At 35.8% G+C, this 21,911-nt stretch overlaps 1 protein-coding gene across 12 annotated transcripts in view; it reads left to right on the top strand.

The window, feature by feature from the left end:
* REPS1 (RALBP1 associated Eps domain containing 1) overlaps positions 1-21,911 on the top strand; it is a 107,472-nt gene that overhangs the window by 81,596 nt on the left and 3,965 nt on the right. For 4 of the 12 annotated variants that reach the window (XM_072643462.1, XM_072643458.1, XM_072643453.1 and 1 more), the window contains 7 exons: positions 6,395-6,482; positions 8,916-9,017; positions 11,483-11,555; positions 12,800-12,918; positions 16,248-16,312; positions 17,832-18,017; positions 20,901-20,996. In XM_072643462.1, the coding sequence (XP_072499563.1) occupies positions 6,395-6,482; positions 8,916-9,017; positions 11,483-11,555; positions 12,800-12,918; positions 16,248-16,312; positions 17,832-18,017; positions 20,901-20,996 (729 nt within the window). The remainder of the gene's footprint in view (positions 1-6,394; positions 6,483-8,915; positions 9,018-11,482; positions 11,556-12,799; positions 12,919-16,247; positions 16,313-17,831; positions 18,018-20,900; positions 20,997-21,911) is intronic. The other 8 variants (XM_072643460.1, XM_072643455.1, XM_072643452.1 and 5 more) reach the window with 6 other exon arrangements.

Here is a 21,911-nt window from a genome sequence, read left to right as displayed (position 1 = left end):
TTCTGTCATTGCCAAATCCTTTGATTTTACCTTTCTAATAAGCTTTGCATTTATTGCCTTCTGTCCTCTTTCACTGCTGTCAATCTTGATAAAGGCCTTTATTGTTTTTTGTCTTGGACTATTGTAAATAGTCTCTTTGTCTTTAGTCTCTTCTTTAATCTATCCTTTACTCAAATTATTTTTCCCTGCTGCATGTATGGTCATTGTCACTCAAAAAACTTAACCCCATTGTCTACCAAATCAAATAGAGCCTCTTCAGCCTAGCAGACAGCTCCTCCCACAGTTTTCTAACCTGTCTCCCCACTTGTATTTCACAGAACTCCCTTTCCTTCACTCCATGCTTTAAGCAGATTGTTTTACTTGTTCTCTTAATCTTGTGCTGCCCTTTACTGCCACCACACATTTCACATGTCCTATCTCCCATCCCTGAAGCAAATTCTTCCCCACATCATCTTCAACTGTTGAAATCCTTCTTTTTTTTTAAAACCTCCTCTCACTTTCCACTTCCACCAAGAAGCTTCCCTGCTCTTTCCACACTAGAAGTGACCTTTCTCTCCATGAATTTTTCTTAGCATCATGTTCCACTCTTTCTGGTCACTTAATCATATTTTAAACAAATATTTGGTACATATCTCCACTGTGTTCATTAAGGGAACATCAGTGTTTTTATTCTTGGTATATCCATCACCTAGCAAATATCTTTTATACAGTGGATATTCAGTATATTTAGTAAATGTTTATTGAATTATTATCCTAAATAAAAGAGTTTAATTTTTAGCTTTAACATCTAGAAATCATCAGGTAGCCTAGCTTGGAAATGCAGTTATTAAATGTACCTGTGGAATCCTGGAAATGGTTATTAAACTCCTCTCTTAGCATAATTGGACTCTTGGACTCTTTACCTAGCTCTGGCTCAGTCCTCATATTGCTCATGTATGTGCCTAACACCATTGCACCATTTATTCTTTGCTTCCCTCTGTTGTAACTCTGTCTTTCTTACATTTTCATTAAGGGTCAGGTCAGCAAGCATTTTTAAGCTCTCGTGTGCCAGGCATTGTGTATTGCTAGGAATGCAAAGAAAAGCAAAAACATATCCTGCCCCCATGAAGCTCACAATCTAATGAGGACAAAAATCAGTGTACAAACAAAATATGCACAGGATAAAGTGGAAATTTTCTCAGAGAGAAGTTACTAAGCTTAAAGAGGCCTAGAAAAGACTTTTTGTAGAAGCTGAGACTTTAGTTAAGGCTTGAAGAAAGCCAAGAGATAAAGGCAAGGAGAAAGAGTATTACAGGCATGGGGCACAGACAGTGAAAATGCATGGAGCGTTTGGTGGAAATAAAAAGTAAGTAGGCCAGTCACTGGATCATAGATTATATGGAGGGGGGAGTAAGGTGTTAGATGGTAGAAGGGGACTAGGTTATAAAGAATTTTAAAAACTAAACAGAGGATTTTACATTCAGAAAAATATATATTTTATATTATACCTCTATAGTTAAAGTACAGTAAAGGGGTGCCGCTTGAATTTCTTGAGAAGGAGAATGACATGGACAGTCTTGCGTTTTAGAAAGTTCACTTTGGCAGTGGAGTGGAGGAAGATGAACTGGAGTGGGGAAAGATAAGGCAGGTTCTCATTTGCATAGTCTGAGGAGGGAAGGAAAGGTATAAAAGAATTGTCTCATCACATTGAGGATCCATTGAGATAATATAACATAAATTTATAGCAGACCCAGTCATCACAGTTCAATAATTTTTCTCCAGCTTTGTTCAGTGGCACAGACAGTACATAGTGAATAATCCAAGGCTGGGGTGTGTTAGGGCAAGATTGGCAGTAGAGTAAGGGGGAATGGAACTTTAGAAAAGAGGATAGCGTAAAGATGAATGAACTGATTGCCAAAAATCAAGATGTGGAAAGACAGGGAATGTAGCAAGTGCAGGGATGATAGCTTGGGAAAGAATTGAGATAGAGAGATTAAGAAATCTTGGTGAAGACAAAGAACAGGTTAAAGCAGAGATGGAATGGCAACAAACTATGATCAAACAAAGGAACCTCAAAGTTCATAAAGATGGAAGTGGAACATTTGTGTGATTAAAGTTATGACCATTTCTGTGTGTAACTAAAGTAGGGTTGAAGTTGTAGGTCAAGGGAAATGAGTAGGTTGAGGAACTGTACCGTTAAGGTATTTAATGGAGTTGTTTAGATGTTTGTGTTGTAGTCACCTAATATGAGGCAGGGGTAGGGGAAAAGAGAAAAACTGAGCTAGGTGCTTAAATTCATTGAGAAAGGCAAGTCAGAAGATAGTTCCTACCATTTTTGGTGGGGTAATGAACCTCAGCGAAGTAGAGGTTGCTGGGTTATAGTGGTAGAAGGTGGAAGAGTCTGAAAGTGCCTGCTATGTACCAGACATTGTGCTGAGTGCTGGGGATAGAAAAAGAGACAAAAAGACAGTTCCTGCTTTCAAGTGGCTTACAGTCTAATAGGGGAGACAGCATGCAAACAAATATGTACAAGATAAATAGGAGGTAATTAACAGAGGGAAAGTGCTGAAATTAAGAGGGGTTGAGGAAGGCTTCCTATAGAAGGTGGGATTTTAGTTGTAATTTAAAGGAAGCCATGGAGGTCAGTAGTTGGAGTTGAGAAGGAAGAGCACTCCAGGTATGGGGAACAGCCAAAAAAATGTCTGGAGCTGAGAGATGGAGTATCTTGTTTGTGGAACAGTCAGGAAGCCAGTCTGACTGGATTAATGAGTGATGTGTCAGGGAATAAGGTGTGTGAAGATTAGAAATGTAGGAGGGGACTAGGTTATGAAGGGCTTGGAATGCCAAATAGAGGATTTTGTATTTGATTCTGGAAGCAGTAGGAAGTCATTGGACTCTATTGTTGGGAGTGGAGGCTCAAGGAGGGGTAAGAGCATGATCAGATCTGCACTTTAGGAAAATAACTTTCATGGCACAATGGAGTGGGGAGAGACTTGGGACCATGTCCAGAAATATCCTTCTTCACCTTCTCATACTCACCTCTTTGTCAGAAGGTAGGTAACATACTTTATCATAGTCTCCTGGAGACATAGTTGGTTATTGTGTTGATTGAAATTCTAAGTCTTTCAGTGTTGCTTTTCTGTGTGCAGTTGGCCTTATTGTTCTTCTCACTACACTCTGCATCATTTCATGCCAGCCAGGATTCTTTGAAATCATACCTTCTGTCACTTCTTAGGATACAATAGTATTCCATAACATTTATGTACCATAATTTGTTCCCTTCAAGTCTAATTCTTTGTTTTCTTCCTCTCATCCGCTTTAATTTTCCCTTCAGGATCAGAAGTTTATTTTCCTTGCAGCTACTCATTCTCTGATATCCTTCTTAATTGCCTGTGCTTCACTCCACCCTGCAGTCTCTATTGAATTTGATCTCTTTCTATACCAGACTCTTGTGTGTGTGTGTGTGTGTGTGTGTGTGTGTGTGTGTGTGTGTGAGAGAGAGAGAGAGAGAGAGAAAGAGACAGAGGGAGAGAGAAAACCTTCCTTCTCCATTTCCTATAAAAGTAAGGTTTATCTGTTACTGGCTCCTCCTACTCATTCCTCCATATTTGTATACTTTTCTTCTCACACACATGCTCCATTTATGGAGGAAAAAAAGTAAATTCCTTCTCTTTTGTTCCTTCTTTCTACTTTAGTATAAAAGTAAAGATTCTTGGTGTGTTAACTGCTTCTTTCTAGCTACTTGCGATAATTTTTTTTCTTTGACATGGAAGTCTGGATTTTTTTGGCTATAACATTCCTGGGAATTCCATTTGGCATTCTTTTCAGGAGGTGACTGGTGTATGTTCCTATCTTCCCCTGACTCTCTGGTCCTAATAGATTTTAGCAGTTTACATAATTTTCATCAACAAGCCTTTAAAACCAGGGGTAGGGGACCTTTGGCCTCGAGGCCCTTTATGTCCTCAAGTGCGACCCTTTGACTGAATCCTTAAAAGGATTTGTTCTGTAAATTTGGACTCAGTCAGAAGACCACACTCAAGGACCTAGAAGGCCACATGGGACCTTGAGGCCCCAGGTTCCCCACCCCTGAAACCCTTAGTATGTGCCAGGTGCTGTTTTAAAACCTGGGGTAATGTTCTCTACCTTCTAGGAACTCACATTTTACTGGGAGAGACAATATGCAAACTACTATATAGATACAAGGTATGTAAAGGTAAAAGGGGAAAAAAAGGAAGAACCTCTTGAAATTGGTGGATTTGAGCTAGGTTTTTAAGAAAGTCAATGAAGCCAAGGGACACTAGTAGTGAGGAGGACATCCTAAACATGGGCAAGAGCCAGTAAAAAGCCCCAGAATCAGGAGATGAATTGTTGCGTGCAAGAAACAGCAAGAAAGACCAGTGTCCTGGGATCAAGGAGTGTTCAGAGGGGAGTACATTTTAAAACACTGAAAATATATAGGTCGGGCCATTTGGATTTATTGAAATAAAATGTCCAAACTTTCCCACTCTTCCCCCAGTGGTTTTGAAGGGATTCCAATGATTCTTTAGTTATTCCTCCTAGAACCCAATTCATTTGTTTTGAAAATGAATTTTCAGTCATGTTTTCAGTCTTGATTTTGATTTAATATTTCTTGTTTGCCAGAGTCACTGATTTGTATTTTATCTGTTTTAGTTGTCTAGGAATCCATTTTTTTGACTTCTAAGCCAGAGTGTGTGGCAAGATTAAAATGTATTTAAGAAATGCTTAACAAAAATAAATTTTCAAAAACTAGACCATAGGTATTGTAAGTATGTGGTTTCTAAGTCATTATGGAGCCTTGTAGGGATCTCTATTTGAGTTTGATGCCACTATTCTAAGCTATTTAATTCTTCCAATTCTTTCCTCCAGGGTTTTTTTTTAATCTTTTGGTTCATTTCTTCTAGGAATTCATGTAGTCCTTAGAATGATCTCTAGATTTGCAATAATTTTTTATGCTGATTGCTGTTTTCTTTGATTCACTCATCTTTTCTGAATTGAGGCTTTGTGCCAGGGCCAGACTCCACCCCCTACACTTCTTGGTCTTTCCCTTCTTTGTCTTGCCCTGGATCCCTTGGGCTCTTATGCTGCCTTCACTTCACAAGATTATGCCCAAATGGATCTTTAAGGTTCAGAGCAATTAACCTTGTGATTTCAGGACAGTATTTGGATGCTTAGAGAACTTGGGTTTCTTAGTTGTCCTACTCTGAGTACTGAAGGGTGGCACTGTTCTTTGGAGCTTTTTGACCACTATAGGATTTTCTCTAGGGCACCTGCCTTTGATGTCTCAAGACCAGTTTTTCTGGATAAGTGTGTCTTATCTCCAGTTATTCTTGTCCCAGCTTTGCTAGAGAGGCCCTTTCCTACTGCTGGTGGTCTTCTTACTGATTCTTCATGAATTCTGGGGTGGAAGAAGTCACTGTAATTTTTATTGGATTTCTTGATCATTATTTGATTTCGTGCAAACTTCAGGATTTTACTGGAGTATGGTAGCTGAAAACTGGGCAGTCTACAACCATAAAGAAAATCAAGGAAATAGTATAGTTGTGAGAGCTATTTTTAAAATCCACTTCATTAGAATTATAACCATATTCACCTGGGTGAGTACCCTTGTCCTGAACAAGTCTGGGCCTCCTTTGCCAGGTAGCATTGTTCAAATTATTTAAGGAACATCTGAAACAAATTACCTTTTAAACCATCAGGATTATAATTGTAAAAACTGTCCCAAACATATCGAAAGAAGTTTTTACATTTACTGTTTTCACTGTATTCCATGTTTACGTTATAATTAGCTTTTTTATGGTTTCCATGAAAATGGAGTTATAGCTTTATTTTTTTTTTTAGTCTTATGTTAGCTGGCAAATTTGTGATTGAATTTTTGCTTCTTTTTTTTTGAAGGGACTTTTTTTTGTACTTTATAGGCATAGGGTAGTTTTGAACTTGCCTTAGGATTGGGTGGGAGAATTGAATTTTCTAGTTTTCAGGCCCTTGTTTACTTTGAGCCTTTAGAGTATAATTTTGTTGATTTTTACATAAACTGTCCAAAGTAAAAAATTATTCCCAAAAGCCAAAATTCTTTGGTTCCTGAAACTTTGATTTTGAATATGGGTAGCAGTTGAATTTTTATATGTTATTTTACCTATTTAGGTAACAAAGTTTGATTAAGCATATATAAATTCTTTTGAGCTGTATTTATTAGAAAACAAGTAATATTATTCTCCATTTTAGTTTCTAAGTAAGTATCTTTTCAAAAAAGTTTAACTAGTTTATAATACTAATCCATGTTTTCATGCCTGACTAAATATGAATGAATAATAGAGTTTTTAGGTTTTAGTAACTAGCATTACATAAAAACCTTATATGGTGTTAACATGCTCTATTTCCTCATTTTTATATTTAGGATACTGCTATTGTTCATCCAGTTCCCATTCGAATGACTCCAAGCAAAATTCACATGCAGGAAATGGAACTTAAAAGAACTGGAAGTGGTAAGGAAACTGTTTTCTATAAAAGGTCCTATCAATTTAAAACAGCCAAATAATTATTCTTTTAGTGATCAGCTTTAGTTCTTAATTCCTTACTCTTTTCATGGCAATTCCCTGCACAGAGCTCACTTTAAAATTTAATATTTTCTCTCCATTTCACAAAAATATACAGAACAGCTGAACTCAAAACTTTAAGTTGAATATAACATGAATGAAAGATTGATAAGAAAATGAACAAGGAATGAAAGCTTGCCACTGAACAATCAACAGACGTTTGTTAAACACCTGCTATGTATCAGACACTTTGCTAGGAGCTGGTGACACTAATTAAAAGAAATGAAACAATCCCTATTTGCAAGAAGCTTGCATTTTAATAGGGCAAAACTTCATGGACATATGTAAGTATTTACAGAATTAATAAAAGTTTATTTACCTTGGAAGAGAAACTAGAAGTTAGTGGCAATCAGGAAAAGCTTTATTTAGTACTTACTGTTTGAGTTATGCTTTGAAGGAAAAGAGGCAGAGGGTGAGGAGAAAAGACATCCTGGCATGTGGCAATCAGTACAAAGGCACAGAGATGGAGTTGGAGTGTTATCTATAAGGATCAAAGAGAAGGCCAGTTTGCTTTGATTATAGAATGCAAGTGGGTTAACAGTATCCACTGAGCCTGGAAAATAGACTAGGAGTGGGTCTTTAAGGGCTTTAAAAGATAAACAGTTTACATTTTATCCCAGCAGCAGCAGGGCACCACTAGTAGTTTGAGTGGGGGATTGCAGTCAGATCTGAGTTTAAGAGAAATTGCTTCAGCAGCAATGTAGTGGATTGGAGAAGGGACAGGTGAAGAAGGAAAAACACAGGAGGCTGGCGCAATAATCTAGGTGAGAAATGATGAAGGCTGAATTAAGGTGGTTGTGTGCATATGAAAGGGAGGTGGATGCAAGAGAATGTTGTAGATACATGAATGGATTGGGTATGTGGGATAAGAAAAAGTGAAGAGCTGAAGATAAACACCAAGGTTATGAACCAAGGGACTGGAAAAATGGTGATTTTTCAACTGAAATTAAAATTTGGAAGTCAAGTTTTAGGGGAAAGATAATGAGTTATCTTCAGACATGTTGAGTGTGAGATGTTTGTGGGATATCCGGTTTGAAATGTCCATTAAGCAGTTGGTGGTGTGAGAGACTGAAGTTGAATATATAAATCTAGGAGTGATCTGCATAGAGTTGGTAGTTAAACCCATGGGAGCTAATAAGGTACTGAAAGAAGGAAAAGTACCCACAGCTGAAGACTGTAGTGTAGAAGATAAACTAGCAGAAGAAACTGAGAAAGAACATTTAGCATGTACCACAAAAACCACTAGAGAAATTAATGTCACAAAAATCCAGGAGAGAGTATCTAGGAGGATTGAGTGGTCAGCAGTATCAGGTGCAGCATATAGGTTGAGATGGAGGAAAAGGTCATCAGATTTGCTCAAGCCTTTGGTAACTTTGGATAGAATAGTTTCAGTTGAATAATGCAGTGTGAAGCCAGACAGCAAAGGATTGAGTGAGTAAGAAGAGAGGAAGTAGAAGCAATGCATATAAATACTTTTTCTAGGACAAAAGCACTGGCTGATAAAAGGCAAAGAGATATGGGATGTTACCTTGACAGAATAGTAGGACCTAGCAAAAGTTTTTTTAACGGCTTGGGAAGACTTGAGTATGTTTGAAGACAGTGGGGAAGGAACAAGTAGATAAACAAAGGCTGAAGATTTGAAAGGAAGGGAATGAGTTAAGGATGCAGTCTGTTGAAGACAAGAGGGTGTGGAATTGGGCACACATTGGTATTGGGCAAGGAGAAGAGTCACTTCATTATCTAGGGCTGGGAAAAGAAAAAGAAGGGAATTTTCTTTCTTTTTTTCAGCTCCTGTCACAGTGTCTGGCACATAGTAGGCACTTATTAAATGTTTATTTACTTGCAAAATACTTTTACATATGTAAAACAGCTCCTTGGGGTATATGATTGCTTACCGGAAATTGTCCTTTCTTCAAGGTAAATGAATAAATATGGTATATTTCTAAATGTTAAGAGAGTAGTTGGAGAAGAGAGATTTTCTAAATAACTTACCTTTTCATGTTGTTGTTATGAATTTGTAATTAAAATATATTAAACATACATGTTTTAACCATAGAACCTACATTATAAATTTGATATTTAAAAAGTAATCATTAGATGCTACTTAAAAGTCTGCCTAAAAACTAAGAGAATATATAAAAGATAAACATTTGAATTTATACTTGCATGAAGTAAATGCAAGTAATAGTTTTGACAGCCTTTTTTTTCTATCTGCAGATACTTAAAGGAAGTATCTTTTATGACAAATTTTATGGATTTGTATCATTTTAAAATGTATTTAATTTTACCTAGATATTTTTGTGTAATACATTTTTTTATTAGATCATACTAATCCCACTAGCCCATTACTTGTGAAACCACCTGACCTTTCAGAAGAAAATAAGATAAATTCATCAGTGAAATTTGTTTCTGCAAATACAGTTGGTAAGTTAAAATGTAGTTTTTCAAATCTAGTCTTGATTTAGGCACTGAGGAAATTAAAGGAATAGCCATTTTGCAATGTTTGTATTAAATGCACCTAACTTTAAAACCTCCTATACTTATGAGTGAAATTATAAAGAGACTGTACACTGCCTCTCCTACCCCTTTTGGACTCCCTTTGCTGTGACTGGAACAGTAGTCAGGCTTCATTGGGTAGATGATTTGACCTATTCGTTATTTTTGAGAACAGTCTGACTCATTCTTAGCTCCTCTACTACCTTTCTTCCACATTAGGGAAATTGTATATGTAGAAAACTATATCCTTTTCCTTCTTTCACAGATCACAGTTCATTTATCTTCATCCTACTCAAAGGAAAGCTATTTAATTCTCCAACAAGTATCTTTCTTTTCTCCTCTATTTGAGAACAAAAAACCCCAGCTGTAGTCAAGATTGATAGGCTTAAGTGCAATGCTTGTGTTATATGATGTCAAGTTTGACATTAGATGAAACCAGAAGTTTTGAGGTGAAATTCAAGATTGTAATGAACTCATGTCTGAATGTCTGTAACCTTTGAAAAGTACCTTTAAGAATAATCGTAGAAGTCTACTCTTTTAATCCTTTTAAGCAAATCTTCTTTTCTTTAATTGGCTTGCCAGTTGACCAAATTATCAGCTTTTGTTATAAAAACTAATAGTTTTGAAATAACCAAATAGGGCTACCTTAATTCTAAAGCTGACAGGGTAAAATAGAAGTGCATCCTGTACTGAGTAAAATTTTAGTTACATTTTATTGTTGAAATTTGCTGCAAAATTGTAAACACTACGATGAATGCTTTAATGAGTTATTATTGTTATTGTATAGCCACCAGCATTTATTACTGTGTTTTAGCCATGCCAAAAATTTGAATTAATAATGATGACTAGCATTTATATAGTGCTTTAAGGTTTGCAAAGAATGCTACAGATATTTTATCTTCACAACAATCCTGGGAAGTAGGTGCTATTATGAACCCCCAGTTTATGGGTAGGAATTTACAAGACAGAGGTTAAGTGAATTCCCCAGGTTCATACTGCTAGTAAGTGTCTGAGGTTGAATTTGGATTCCTTTCTTACTGACTGTAGGCTTACATTTTATGCACTACCCAGCTGCAGTCTTGCCTTTCTGAAAGGATTCTTGGACAGGTCTTGGTTTCTTAGGTAATTCGGGAGATATTCTTCATGGGTGCAGAACCTGTGGCTTCAAGGTCTTCTAAATCCTTGAGTGAAACCTTTTGACTGACTCTGAGTTTTACAGAACTTATCTTTTATAATTTGTTCTGTGAAGTTTGAATTCAGTCAAAGAGCTGCACTTGAGAACCTAGAAGACCACATGTGGCCTCGACGCTGCAGGTTGTCCACCCCTGCATCTGATGTCTTCAGCAATTCATTGGTTAAGAAGAAGAAGGAAGGCTGGATTGCTTTAAGGAAATTAAGCAGTATGTTTCAAGTCCTGTTTTATCAGTAATAATAACCAGATTTATAATGCATTTGTAGTATAGGTTTTCAAAGAAACCACTTTATTAATATTATTTCATTTTAATCCTCACAACAGCTCTGTGAGATGGGTAGTGTTATTATCCCCATTTTACAAATGAGGAAACCTAGGAAGATAGGTTAAAATGACCTACTTGTCCAAGGTCTCATGGCTAACAAGTGTCTGGGGAGGGATGTGAACTTAGGTCTCCCTGACTACAAGTCCAGCACTGTATCCATAATACCTGATTTAGCTACCTCACTAAGAGCACTTTCTAGACTAGTTTGCACCATTGTGAAGATACTTATTTATAAGGATATTCACAGGCTGCTGGACAATACAGGTAGAGTGTGGTAATGTCAGGGTTAAAAAAATTAATGACTGTAGGAATGTAGGTCTAGAGCTAGTCTTCTAGAGGTCATCTGATCCAGTCTGTTAATTAAACTGAGATGAAAAGAGGTTAAGTTACTTGACCAAAGTCACGTAAGTAATAAGTTAAAATAAATGCACTCTACTATTCTGCCTCTAAATATTATTCATCAACAGAAACCATTTGAATTCCCTGCCTAATTGTGTTGGTTATTCCTAGCTCTGAAAATTTACATTATAAGGTCTATCTAAGTTAGGGCTTTTCAACTGGCAAAATATGATTCTCTACTACTATTCTTATGTCTTGATATCCAACCTGCTACTATTGCCACAGTCAGAAATAACCCAACAGGAGAAGGTTGTGTTAAATCACAACTTGATAATTTTTTATATTCCTTGATAGAGTTTTTATTTCTAATTTTCAATTTTAAAGTTGTTTGATACTTAATTTCTTCATCTGACTATGATTTCATTTGTCAGTCTCCACTAATATATAATGCGTAAAATCTAAAATTGATAAAGGAGTAAAAAATGAGGTGACTAATTATGAAATTGTGGTGTGTTTTTTTTTTTCACTTACCACCAGCAGATGGGTACAGTAGTTCAGATTCTTTTACCTCTGATCCAGAGCAGATTGGAAACACTGTAACTCGGCAACGGTCAGTATTTCCTGCAATAAAGACCTTTTAAAATATTTTGAACACAGCACAAATTATTCCATCATCCAAAGGCTATTTAGTTGCTAGTATAGCTGAATAGGAACCAGATAATTGTGGTATTTGCTGTTTTAATTAAGTGTAGAAGAACTTTTCTTTTATGTACTTCATAGAGACTTTTTAAAAAATTTAAAATGTTTGAAAGCATGTTGTTATGAATTTAAACATCAAGAAACATTAACACTTTCAGTATACGTGGAATAACAGAAGAGAGGATTGTATGTGAAATTCTCCTATAAAACTTAGCTAATGGTAATAAATAATAAATAATTACTACTAGTAATAATAAAATTGCCCTGTTTGTTTTGTATCCCCTTCTGAACTTCCTTCTCTCTGGAGGCTTTTTAAAAGAGTTTTTAAGTCTTCCATATTGGAGATATAAATTAGTCCCTTTATATCTGAATAGTGGGAATCTAAATAAGGTGGCAAATGAGTGAACTTATTGAATGTTATTAACTTAAAAGTAGCAATAGGCTAACTTTAGTTTTTAAATGACCTCATCTGTTTCTGTGTTGAAAAAGCTCCATCCATAAATTCAGATATTTAAGTCTGATATTTTTAAAAAGCTATGGGTTTTCTGGTGTTAACTGTTTACAAAGAATTATATGTTCTTGACTTGTGTACAGGGACAAAGACTTCTTTCTCCCTCCATTCTTGCATATAGGCAATAACCTCTGTTCATTCGTACAAGTTTTCTTGTCCTGATTGCATGTATATCCTTTCTCATTTTCTTGAGTTTCCCACATTATAGAAATTTATATATCCAATTTTCTTCCTTGTGACAAGATTAAACTGACAAAACCCATGGAACAGAGTACCTTTTCCGGGTATGGATAATGCTTTGTTTAGTTATTGTAAAACTGGGATATGGCAGCAAAAAAATGTTTCTCCAGGGACAGCCAGGCACAAGCTCAACTTCATGTAGGAATCTGCCCTGCAGGGTGATAAGAGTGTGCATTTCCTTTCCTTCAGAGCTGTGTGTGTTACCCTGAATATTTCTGCCTGGTTCAGACCTTATTTCAGAAAACCACCTGGACCAGAGGGTAGACAAGTATGACAGCCGATCAGTTAATTTGGGGATCAGTAAAATTGAAATGTTTGTTATATTATGTCAAGTTAATATAAAAATTAAGCTACAGTAACTATCACTGGTTCAAGTAGTTACTTTCATGAATTTTATTTTGCAGGTCACATTCAGGAACATCTCCAGATAACGCTGCACCTCCACCCCCACCTCCAAGACCTCATCCCTCCCATTCTAGATCATCATCTTTAGATATGAATAGAACCTTTACAGTCACAACAGGTAGGGATTAGAGAACTGTGATATGTTAAAATTAATTCAATTAGACTTTGAAATTGCACCAAATAAAGGGATATAGTGTCATAATTTTAACCTATTCTTAAAACATGTGCTGTTTTGAAACTATTATTTCCTTTATAATTAGAATGACCAAGCTTATAAGAGCCCAAGCAAGTATTGAGAAAATGCACCTCTGTCCCTTCATTGCAGAGATGTGGAGGATTACGTGGTTGGATCCTCCATGTCTTGTGAGGGACGGCCACTGTGTTGGTTTTGTTAAACTGCTTTCATTGCTCCTTTGTTACAAGGAGTGTCTTACTGGAGATGGGAATGGGAAGAGGGATTTACTCAAAAATGAACATTATACCACAAAATACATCAGTAAAATGTATTGAAAGGACAGCTTTAATACCTAATTGTTTGAAGTTAACTCCCTGCATAAGGTAAAACTCGCTAAAACTGACAATGTTCCTTGACTTCTTAGCCTTTAAAATATGAAAACTTCATGTTCATTCACTTTCAAGACATTGCAGTTCTGTGTAACTATTTATTGAGTCTTAACACCCTAGAAATCAAGTGGAGGCTTTTCTCAACTACATCGTTTGCTTTTTTTTTTTTCAGTCCATTATGAAAGACAGGGTAGATTACTGATATGACTTTACCTGTTAAGGTTCATTTGCTTCCAACAATGTACCAAAAAAATTTCACTCTTAAGGTGTACACACTTGTTACTACAAATGCTTTCTACACGATAAAATTACCAGAACCAAGTTGGTTTGATAACTGTTATTGAAATTTCAAAGAACTTTCAGATCCTCTTATTGACAGATATTTATTGAGTGCATCTTGATTTTTAGGCAGTAGAGGGCTATAAAATCAGTAATCAACAAGCATTTATTAAGCTTGTTATTCTGTACTAGGCACTAGGAATATAAAGACAAAAAAAATAACTTAAAAGAGCTTACTACTTTCTATCTGGAAGCAACCTATAATATACAAATATATATGAAATAAATATGAAGTAGTTATGAAGCGGAAGGGGAGTGACTTTTGAGGGGGGGGAGAACACAACAATTATAATGAAGTGGCATTTGCCCTTGTGTTTGCAGCTGACATGTTGATATGTCCCTTTGATGAACAGCGTAGCTTCCCATTTCATCAGTTGCTTTAATTGTCATTATATAAAAACCTAAGCCCACCCATAGGAGCGGTCATACCTTAGTTCTCACTGTCAGCTAAAACTGTTTTACCTCTGATGGTGAATTCTGACATTTTTCTCTGATTATTTCTTGTCCTTTAGTGTCTCTTTGCTTCACTTCCAGTTTTATTCTTCATCTCCATGATCTCTTGTCATTTCGTCCATTTCTGGTCTCTCTCCTCTAGAGCACTGCTCTAGATTCACTTTATTCTCTTTGTAGTCTTAATCCTGTAGGTAATCAGTTCCACTAACACACTGTTCTCCAACCTTTGATCCATTTTGTATTTGTCAGCTCTCAACCCCTAGGTCTGATGTCATCATCATCTTCTTTGAGCTTGGTCCCTGAACTGCCAAATGCTGTTGGAAAAAGTCATACACCCATGATGCAGTGGGTAGAGCACTTGACTTGAAATTGGGAAGCCCTGGGTTCAAATCCTGCCTCAGATTCTTAGTAGCTCTGTGACCTTCAGCAAGTCACTTAACCTCTCCTAGCCTCATTTCCTGGGCTCAATAATATCTGAGGTCCCTTTTAGCTCTTAAATGTGTAGAACTCGGTCTCCTGAAGCTCCCAGTACTACACCACCCCTTTCTTTTAGAAGGTGGTTCCTGTCTCTTGATATTTCTGTTACTTTGATTGTTGTTTTTGCCTTTCCAATGTCTTGTTACATAATAGGAGGTCAAAATCTCTCACATCAAAACCCTTCTTCACTTTATTCCAATCTGTGAGGAAGAGTTGCTTTCTCCTTGCCAAAGTTAATCCAGTTACTCAGTAAACTTGAGGGCAATAACATTTCTTTATATTTCTTGTTTGAATCCCTAGAATTTAGAACTTATACACCTGACACATAGTAAGTAAGCACTTAGTTAATGCTTGTTGATAAACTGAATTCCTTTGATCCCATCCTATGCTGTCTTCTCAGAAAACATGCCCCTCCAATCATTTTGCCCTCTCTTTTATGTTTTAAAGTATAGATTTCTGTTTGATAGTTGAAGCCCATCATAATCTGGTTCAGCCTTTCTTCAAATTGATTGCACATTATTACCCTTCTCACTACATTTCAGTCTTTCATAGGCCCATGTGTTGCTAACTATACAGAACAATCCCTATATTCCCTATGACTGGAATATTCTGTCTCCTCATTACTAGAATTTTTTCAAAGTTCAGCTTGTCACTTCAGAGCTCTTTCCTGTTTTACCCTAGTGTTTAATGCCTCCTTTGTCCCTCCAAAAATTGTATTTTGTTTATGTGTATATTTTCTTCCTTTAAGCAGTAGTAGAACATAGGTTCCTTGAGGATGAAGATTCTTTTGTTTTTATCTTTGTTTCCCTAGAGCCTTGAACATAAGTAGGTGCTCTTTTAAAAAAAAATTGTTTTTCTCAATTACATGTAAAAACCATTTTTAACATTTTTTTTTAAGTTTTGAGTTCTGAATTCTCTCCTTCCCTCTCTCCCCTACTCCCCTGCCCCACATGTAAGCCCTCTGATGCAAGTTATACAGGTGTGATCATGTGAAACATATTTCTGTGATAATAGGTACTTAATAAAGCATTGAACTGAATTGGTAGCACTGTCATCCCCGGAATTCTAAACTAGTCTGGCTAATTCTCGACTGTTCTTTATTCCTCACCACTCATTATTCACCTGGTAAATCTTGCCCGTTCTATTTCCATATCTCTCCCATCTGCCCCCTACTCACTACTTCAGTTCAGGCACTTATCACTCCTCTTGCGCCTGTGATAGCCTTCACATTTGCTCAGCTCTGCCTGGCATTTAAGGCTCTTCAAAATCTGGCTTAACCAACCAGATTTCGTATTATTTCTCATCATATACTCTTTATTCCAGCCAAATTGGAATATTTACTGTTTCCCAAACTCAGTATTCCATTTCCTATTAGTGCTGTCTCCTTCATATTCCCTTTTATTTTCTGACTTGTTTACACATTGCATCATCAACATAGAATCAAGCTCCTTGAATGCAGGGACTGTGTCATATTTGTCTTTGTGTCCCCAAGGCCTCAAAGAGCACATTGCATACAAGTGTTTCATAAGTATTTAATTGAACTGATTCTTTAGAGTTTACTTTATGTGACTGAGCCCATATATTTTACAAAATAATTATGATATATCCCTGTAGGACAACAACAGGCTGGAGTTGTTGCCCATCCTCCTGCAGTGCCTCCAAGACCACAGCCTTCACAGGTAATTTGATTAGTTCAGCATTTCTTTTTGAATTTCATTTTTTGCTGTCCATAATCCCTTTTTGCTTATTAATCATTTGATTCTCTCTTAGAATTGATTTTGAAGTAATAAAAGGAGATGCTTAATGACCATTACTAATTAACATTCAACTAGGTGAAATTAAACCTAGTTTTACACAATGGAATTAAAATTCTTTGAGTTCTTGTTGCTTATTGAAAAAGCACAAAATGTTTTTTCTTTATCAGGGAAGACAACTGCTCAGAATTATGGTACACCTTTTAGGTGGTTACTTCCCACATCAATTAATTCGGTAGATTGTTCTGAATTAAATACTCACTTTGAGTAAAAAGAAAAATCACTCTTAGCATAGTTGTATGAAGCAATGGCAGCAGTATCCAAGAGTAGTGACTGCTCCTTAAAAAAATATTTAAGGAGCAAAAGGGGAAAAATATCAACTGAAACAGGAAAGAGCTAGAGGAAATCTTCTATAATAATTAACTGAACAAGCAGTGGAAACTCAAATAGAAAGGAAAAGCCAATCATCATGGAGTAATCTATAGAAATATCAAAAGGGTAAAATTAGGTTGAGGTAGAAATAACTTTTGAAAAACATAAGGGAAAAAGAAATTAAAAGGTCATCCCTGAAACTAGAGTATTGAACTTGGCAAATTGTTAAATAATGATTGTTCACACTAGTTGTACAAGGCAACGGAATGTGAAAAGAGCAAGCATCTTTAAACCTTTATTTGATCTGGCCACTTTCCTTTACGTTTTCTCTCTTCATTCCTCTGCCAGCAAGTATCTTCAAAAAGTAGATCCCCTCTCCCCAAAATTAACAGTCCCCCCCCTTTTTTTGAGCATCTTTCACACCTCGTAGATTTACAGATTTCCCTTTTTCTTTTCTTTTCTTTTTATTTTGTTCTGGAGGTCTCCTAGCTCTTAAAAAAAAAAATCTGTGAATCCCTAGTCTAATATTACAGATAAAGAAATCGAGTAGTACCTTTTTTTTTTTTTTTTTTTTTGGTGACATGATCTTTTTTGATCTTTTAAAAAACTGTAGTCTTTGATGATGAGCCCTAGGTGGCTCAGTGGATAGAGCACTGGGCCTGGAGTCAGGATGATCTAAGTTCAAATTAAATCTCAGCCATTCACTAGCTGTGAAGCCTGGGCAATTCACTTAACCTCTGTTTGCCTGAATCCACTGAAGAAGGAAATGGTGAACCACTCCAGTATACTTACCAAGAAAACCTCATATGGGGTCATGAAGAATTGGACATGATTGACCCACAACAAAGTGTATAATGATATGTTAAGAAAAAATGTTGAAGGAAAAGTAATTACTTAGGTGAATCAAGCATATGCTAAAACTACTTTGGGAATATGAATAATGTATTAACATATATTGCAGAAATTTGGCTTGGTGTTGGTATAGTAATGTGTACAGAATAGATAAGTATTGTGCTAAATTAAAATTCACATTAGCTAGTCTCCCTGTGCCATTTTCTTGATATTTTTGTAGGCTCCAGGTCCTCATGTGCATCGCCCAGTGGATGCTGAAGGCCTGATAACTCACACTAGTACCTCACCTCAACAGATACCAGAACAACCAAATTTTGCAGATTTCAGCCAATTTGAAGTATTTGCTGCATCTAGTGTAAATGAAGAACCTGATGATGAAACTGAAAAGCATCCAGAAGTCTTTCAGGTTAGTAGTTATGAGCATATATGATTTCCTTTTCAAGTAATGGATCTTTGCTCTCTTTCATTCATTCAATAAACATTTCTTGAACTTTTGTTTTGTGCCAAGCCCTGAGTGTGGGGTTTTAAAAAAGAATAAGTCATGGTCTTTTCCATCAGGGACTTTACATTCTAACAGGGAATTTTACTTCTAATAACAGGGAACAAGCTATGGCATGTACAAAAGTAGCTAAAATACAGGGTAGACTGTGAAAGCACAGTACATTCAAGATCTGTAATTTCTGTTAGCATGGATGATCCCCCTCCCCACATTGACACAGATCATGTATTACCCCTGCTTTTAATGGTACTCTGAACATAGGTTCTTTTTCTTCAGGAGAAAAGAATCCCTGCAGGGAATTGGGGAGTAACCCAGTACCTAGTGAGAATAAGCAAAAGAGTTCTTCACTCCATTGACAAGTAGTCAAAGGCTGTGAACAGACAATTTCCAAGGAAAGAATTACAAATGACTAGCAACTATATGAAATATTTCTCCAATAAACTAATAAGAGAAATGCTAGGTGTCAATTTTTAAAATTTAGAGAAGATTCTGGTCAAAATGTGGAGATCCATCAAGTTCTGATTTCTTACAGAAAAAGAATTCACTACTGCCTAGAAAGGGCTGTAGAGCATCCAAAGTTCCATTTGTACCAATAATTATTATAACACCTTGTTTCACACCTTCCTAATTGACTACCATATTTTGTTGACTAGAGACTTATAGTTTAGATCAGATCTGGTTGCTTGAAGTCATGAACCTGAGTAGAAGAAATTCAGAACCATGTACAAATTAGGGAGCATGCAACTCCCAACCCATATATCTACTTTCTTACCTCTACAAAATCTTTGTGAAAATGATGTAACACACAGTCAGACTTTCACAAATAATATTGTATGGCAGACCACATCTTTATAGTCATATGGCTGGCTTAAAGGTTCGGGGGAATACAATCCCAATTGTTTCCTTGATAGAAAAAAATATTTGACTTGGTAGAGGCTCTCCCATTAAAGGATCATCTTCCATTGCGTATGCCTAGATCATACAGATTCATTGTTAGTTACAACAGTAGAGACAATTTCCTTTGCCTCTGGTTATCAAGGGGAGCAGAAAGAAGAAACAAATTTGTTCATCAAAGGCATTTATTATAATCAAAGAAATTTCTAGCCCTGAGTCTAAATGGAAGAGGTATTCTCTATAAATGGTATGATCCTCCAGGTGTTTCTTTTGTCAGAGAGCCTGATGATCCTAAATAAGAGCTTCCTTAATGAGGTGAATAACTACTTCAAAGTTTGTATTACCAATGAGTCACTCAAAAAATGTAAGTTGATAAAGAATGTCTATTGTTTATACTGTGATGTACTGTTGGCAAGATAGGCAGCCCATTTAACCTGGTCCATTGGTACATATTACTTATGTAAGCCTTGCAAATGGACAGTGAGCTCTGCCCTGAATTAAGTAGAATAGATTGGATTGGATTGTACTTGGAAAATTTCATGTTGTTTTTCAATGACCTTATATTCTCTCTGAGGGAAAAATATTCAGCCTGTTAGCTGCACTATACTTGTAGTGACTGTATAACTGGGAATTATGTAATACTACTGCCCGTGAGACGTCTTTATTGAGGAGAGATGAAAGACATATGATAGGATGCATCATTAATTACATGCAAGAAATGGCATAAAAACTATCATCAAAAAGATATAGTAACAGGAAAGGAGGTGGGTTGAGTCATGTAGCAAAAGCCCATGGGTATAGCTCAAGTTAAGTGCTCTACTGAGAAATCTAGAGGGAGGCCTCCAATATGTCCACTTTCTGTGGAGAGTTTATGGGAGAATATGGATAAGGCATAGAGGAGAGCTCAGATAGATTGTGACCTGGAAGAATCAGGTGAATCAGTGATCAGATCACATTTGATTGAAATATCTTCTTAATATAAAGATATGATATTTTAATTGATATTTAACATGCAGCCCAATAGCTTACACAAATATATATGTAATAAAATATAAGATTGAAGCCTGGAATAACTGAGGAAAAACAGTTTCACTTATGTACTTCTTACTTTGTATTAAATTGTACTCAGTATTTTTCAGGTACTTTCATGCATATAATATTATTAGGTCAAAGCATGCACGGTAATTCTGTATAGTTTTAAAACTTAATACTGTTCAAAAAAGTTATTCTGAAGCATATTAGTTATTGATATCTTTAAATATATGTAGAAATCTTAAGAATGAGATTCTTACATGCTTCATTTGAAGAATGGGGAAAACTTCTATTATATAAAGCATTTCTGTTTTGTATATATTTGAGCTTATATTCTCAGATTTTATGAAAACAAGATGATGAGTCTGGAGTTTGTTGCAGTTATTTAATGCCACTAGTAATGCTTCCAAATGGTTTTACATAATGAAGACAATATTTACTGTTTGCACTTCACTAATTATAAAATTTATTTCATGCCTCTTGCTCATACAGTTTATTCTCAAAACTATCCTGTAATCGATTTTTTAAATTATATATCAACTTCACAGAATAATCATGCTTTAGGCTATGAGGAAATTAAAACAAAATCACCATTGGCAAATTAAATTAGGTAACTGTTTTTTATTATCCCTTATGTATAACAGATGTAGAGTGGGTTAATAAATCTTGAACTGGTACCTTCTTGATGTTAGCTGAAATGTTGCACTAAAGTTTAGAAGCTATTAGCCATCCCAGAAATGCTATGTAAGTTTTTTAACCTTTAAAAATAGTTTATAGTCAATGGTCACACTTAGAAAATCATCATTTATTTTACTTAGCTAATTAATTATTCACTAAATGCTTAATTATAATATGTATTTGTAGGTTGAAAAATCTTCTGATCCTTCAAGTTCTCTTAGAGTTGCCAAAACAGATGGAAGAGTTGAGGAAAAGACAGCTGCTAGTGCTCCTGCCAATGTGGTATCCAAAGAGCCTTTTAAAATATTTATTGATTGTTTTTATGCATATTATATATCATAATTTTTAACTTTTTAAGAGACTTGAGAAGTTAGAAAACAATATATATGAACTTCAAGAAAATGAGAGATCTAATCCATTCTTTTGCCTTTAGATAGTACTATACTCTAGTCACTTTATTTAAAAGGAAAGAAAAGTAGTGACTTCATAGTTGTGTACCTGAGTTCCTAGAGGATGATGTTTTATTCTGTTTTGTTCAGTAAAAGTAGAGAGGTTTTGAGGAGGGATGATCATTTTAGAGAGGCAGACAGTGAGTTTTGTTTTGGAAATGATGAGTTGAGATGCTGTAGATGCCTGCATGACATCTAGGTAGAGGGATCCAGCCATGGTAATTAGTCATGTAGGCCTTGAGGTCAGGGTACAGACTGGGGCCAGAAAGACACATCTGAAAGTCATCTGCATGAAGATAATTGAACCCATGGGAGCTTGTGAGATAAAGGGATAGAACTGTGGGGAGAAAGACCTTGACACATATATATATATATATATTTTTCTAGTTTGTCAAGTTTGCGGCAATAAATTCCCTTGGCTTAAACATTTCTGGATAACATGAATACTTGTAAGTCAAAACCAGTGGCCCCATTAATTTTAAGAATGATTTGTTAAAGTTCCAGTACAGAAGAATCTGAGCCATTCCTTAAAGATTTTTTGTATGGGATTTTGAAAGAACAAAAATGTTTTATTTTATTAAATTCTTTTTAAAGCCTTCATTATTAAAGACTGTTACTTTTAAAGTCAAGGCAAACTAATTACCTATAGTTCTTAGTTAACAACTGCCACCTACATTCTTTTTTCCATTCATCATAATTTGTTTTATATATACCAAGTCTTTATTTTTAGAACATACAGAAAAAGAGG

The sequence above is a fragment of the Notamacropus eugenii genome, chromosome 2 (assembly GCF_028372415.1).
Source record: "Notamacropus eugenii isolate mMacEug1 chromosome 2, mMacEug1.pri_v2, whole genome shotgun sequence".
NCBI lineage: Eukaryota > Metazoa > Chordata > Mammalia > Diprotodontia > Macropodidae > Notamacropus > Notamacropus eugenii.
This window is presented reverse-complemented; position numbering and strand designations above follow the sequence as displayed.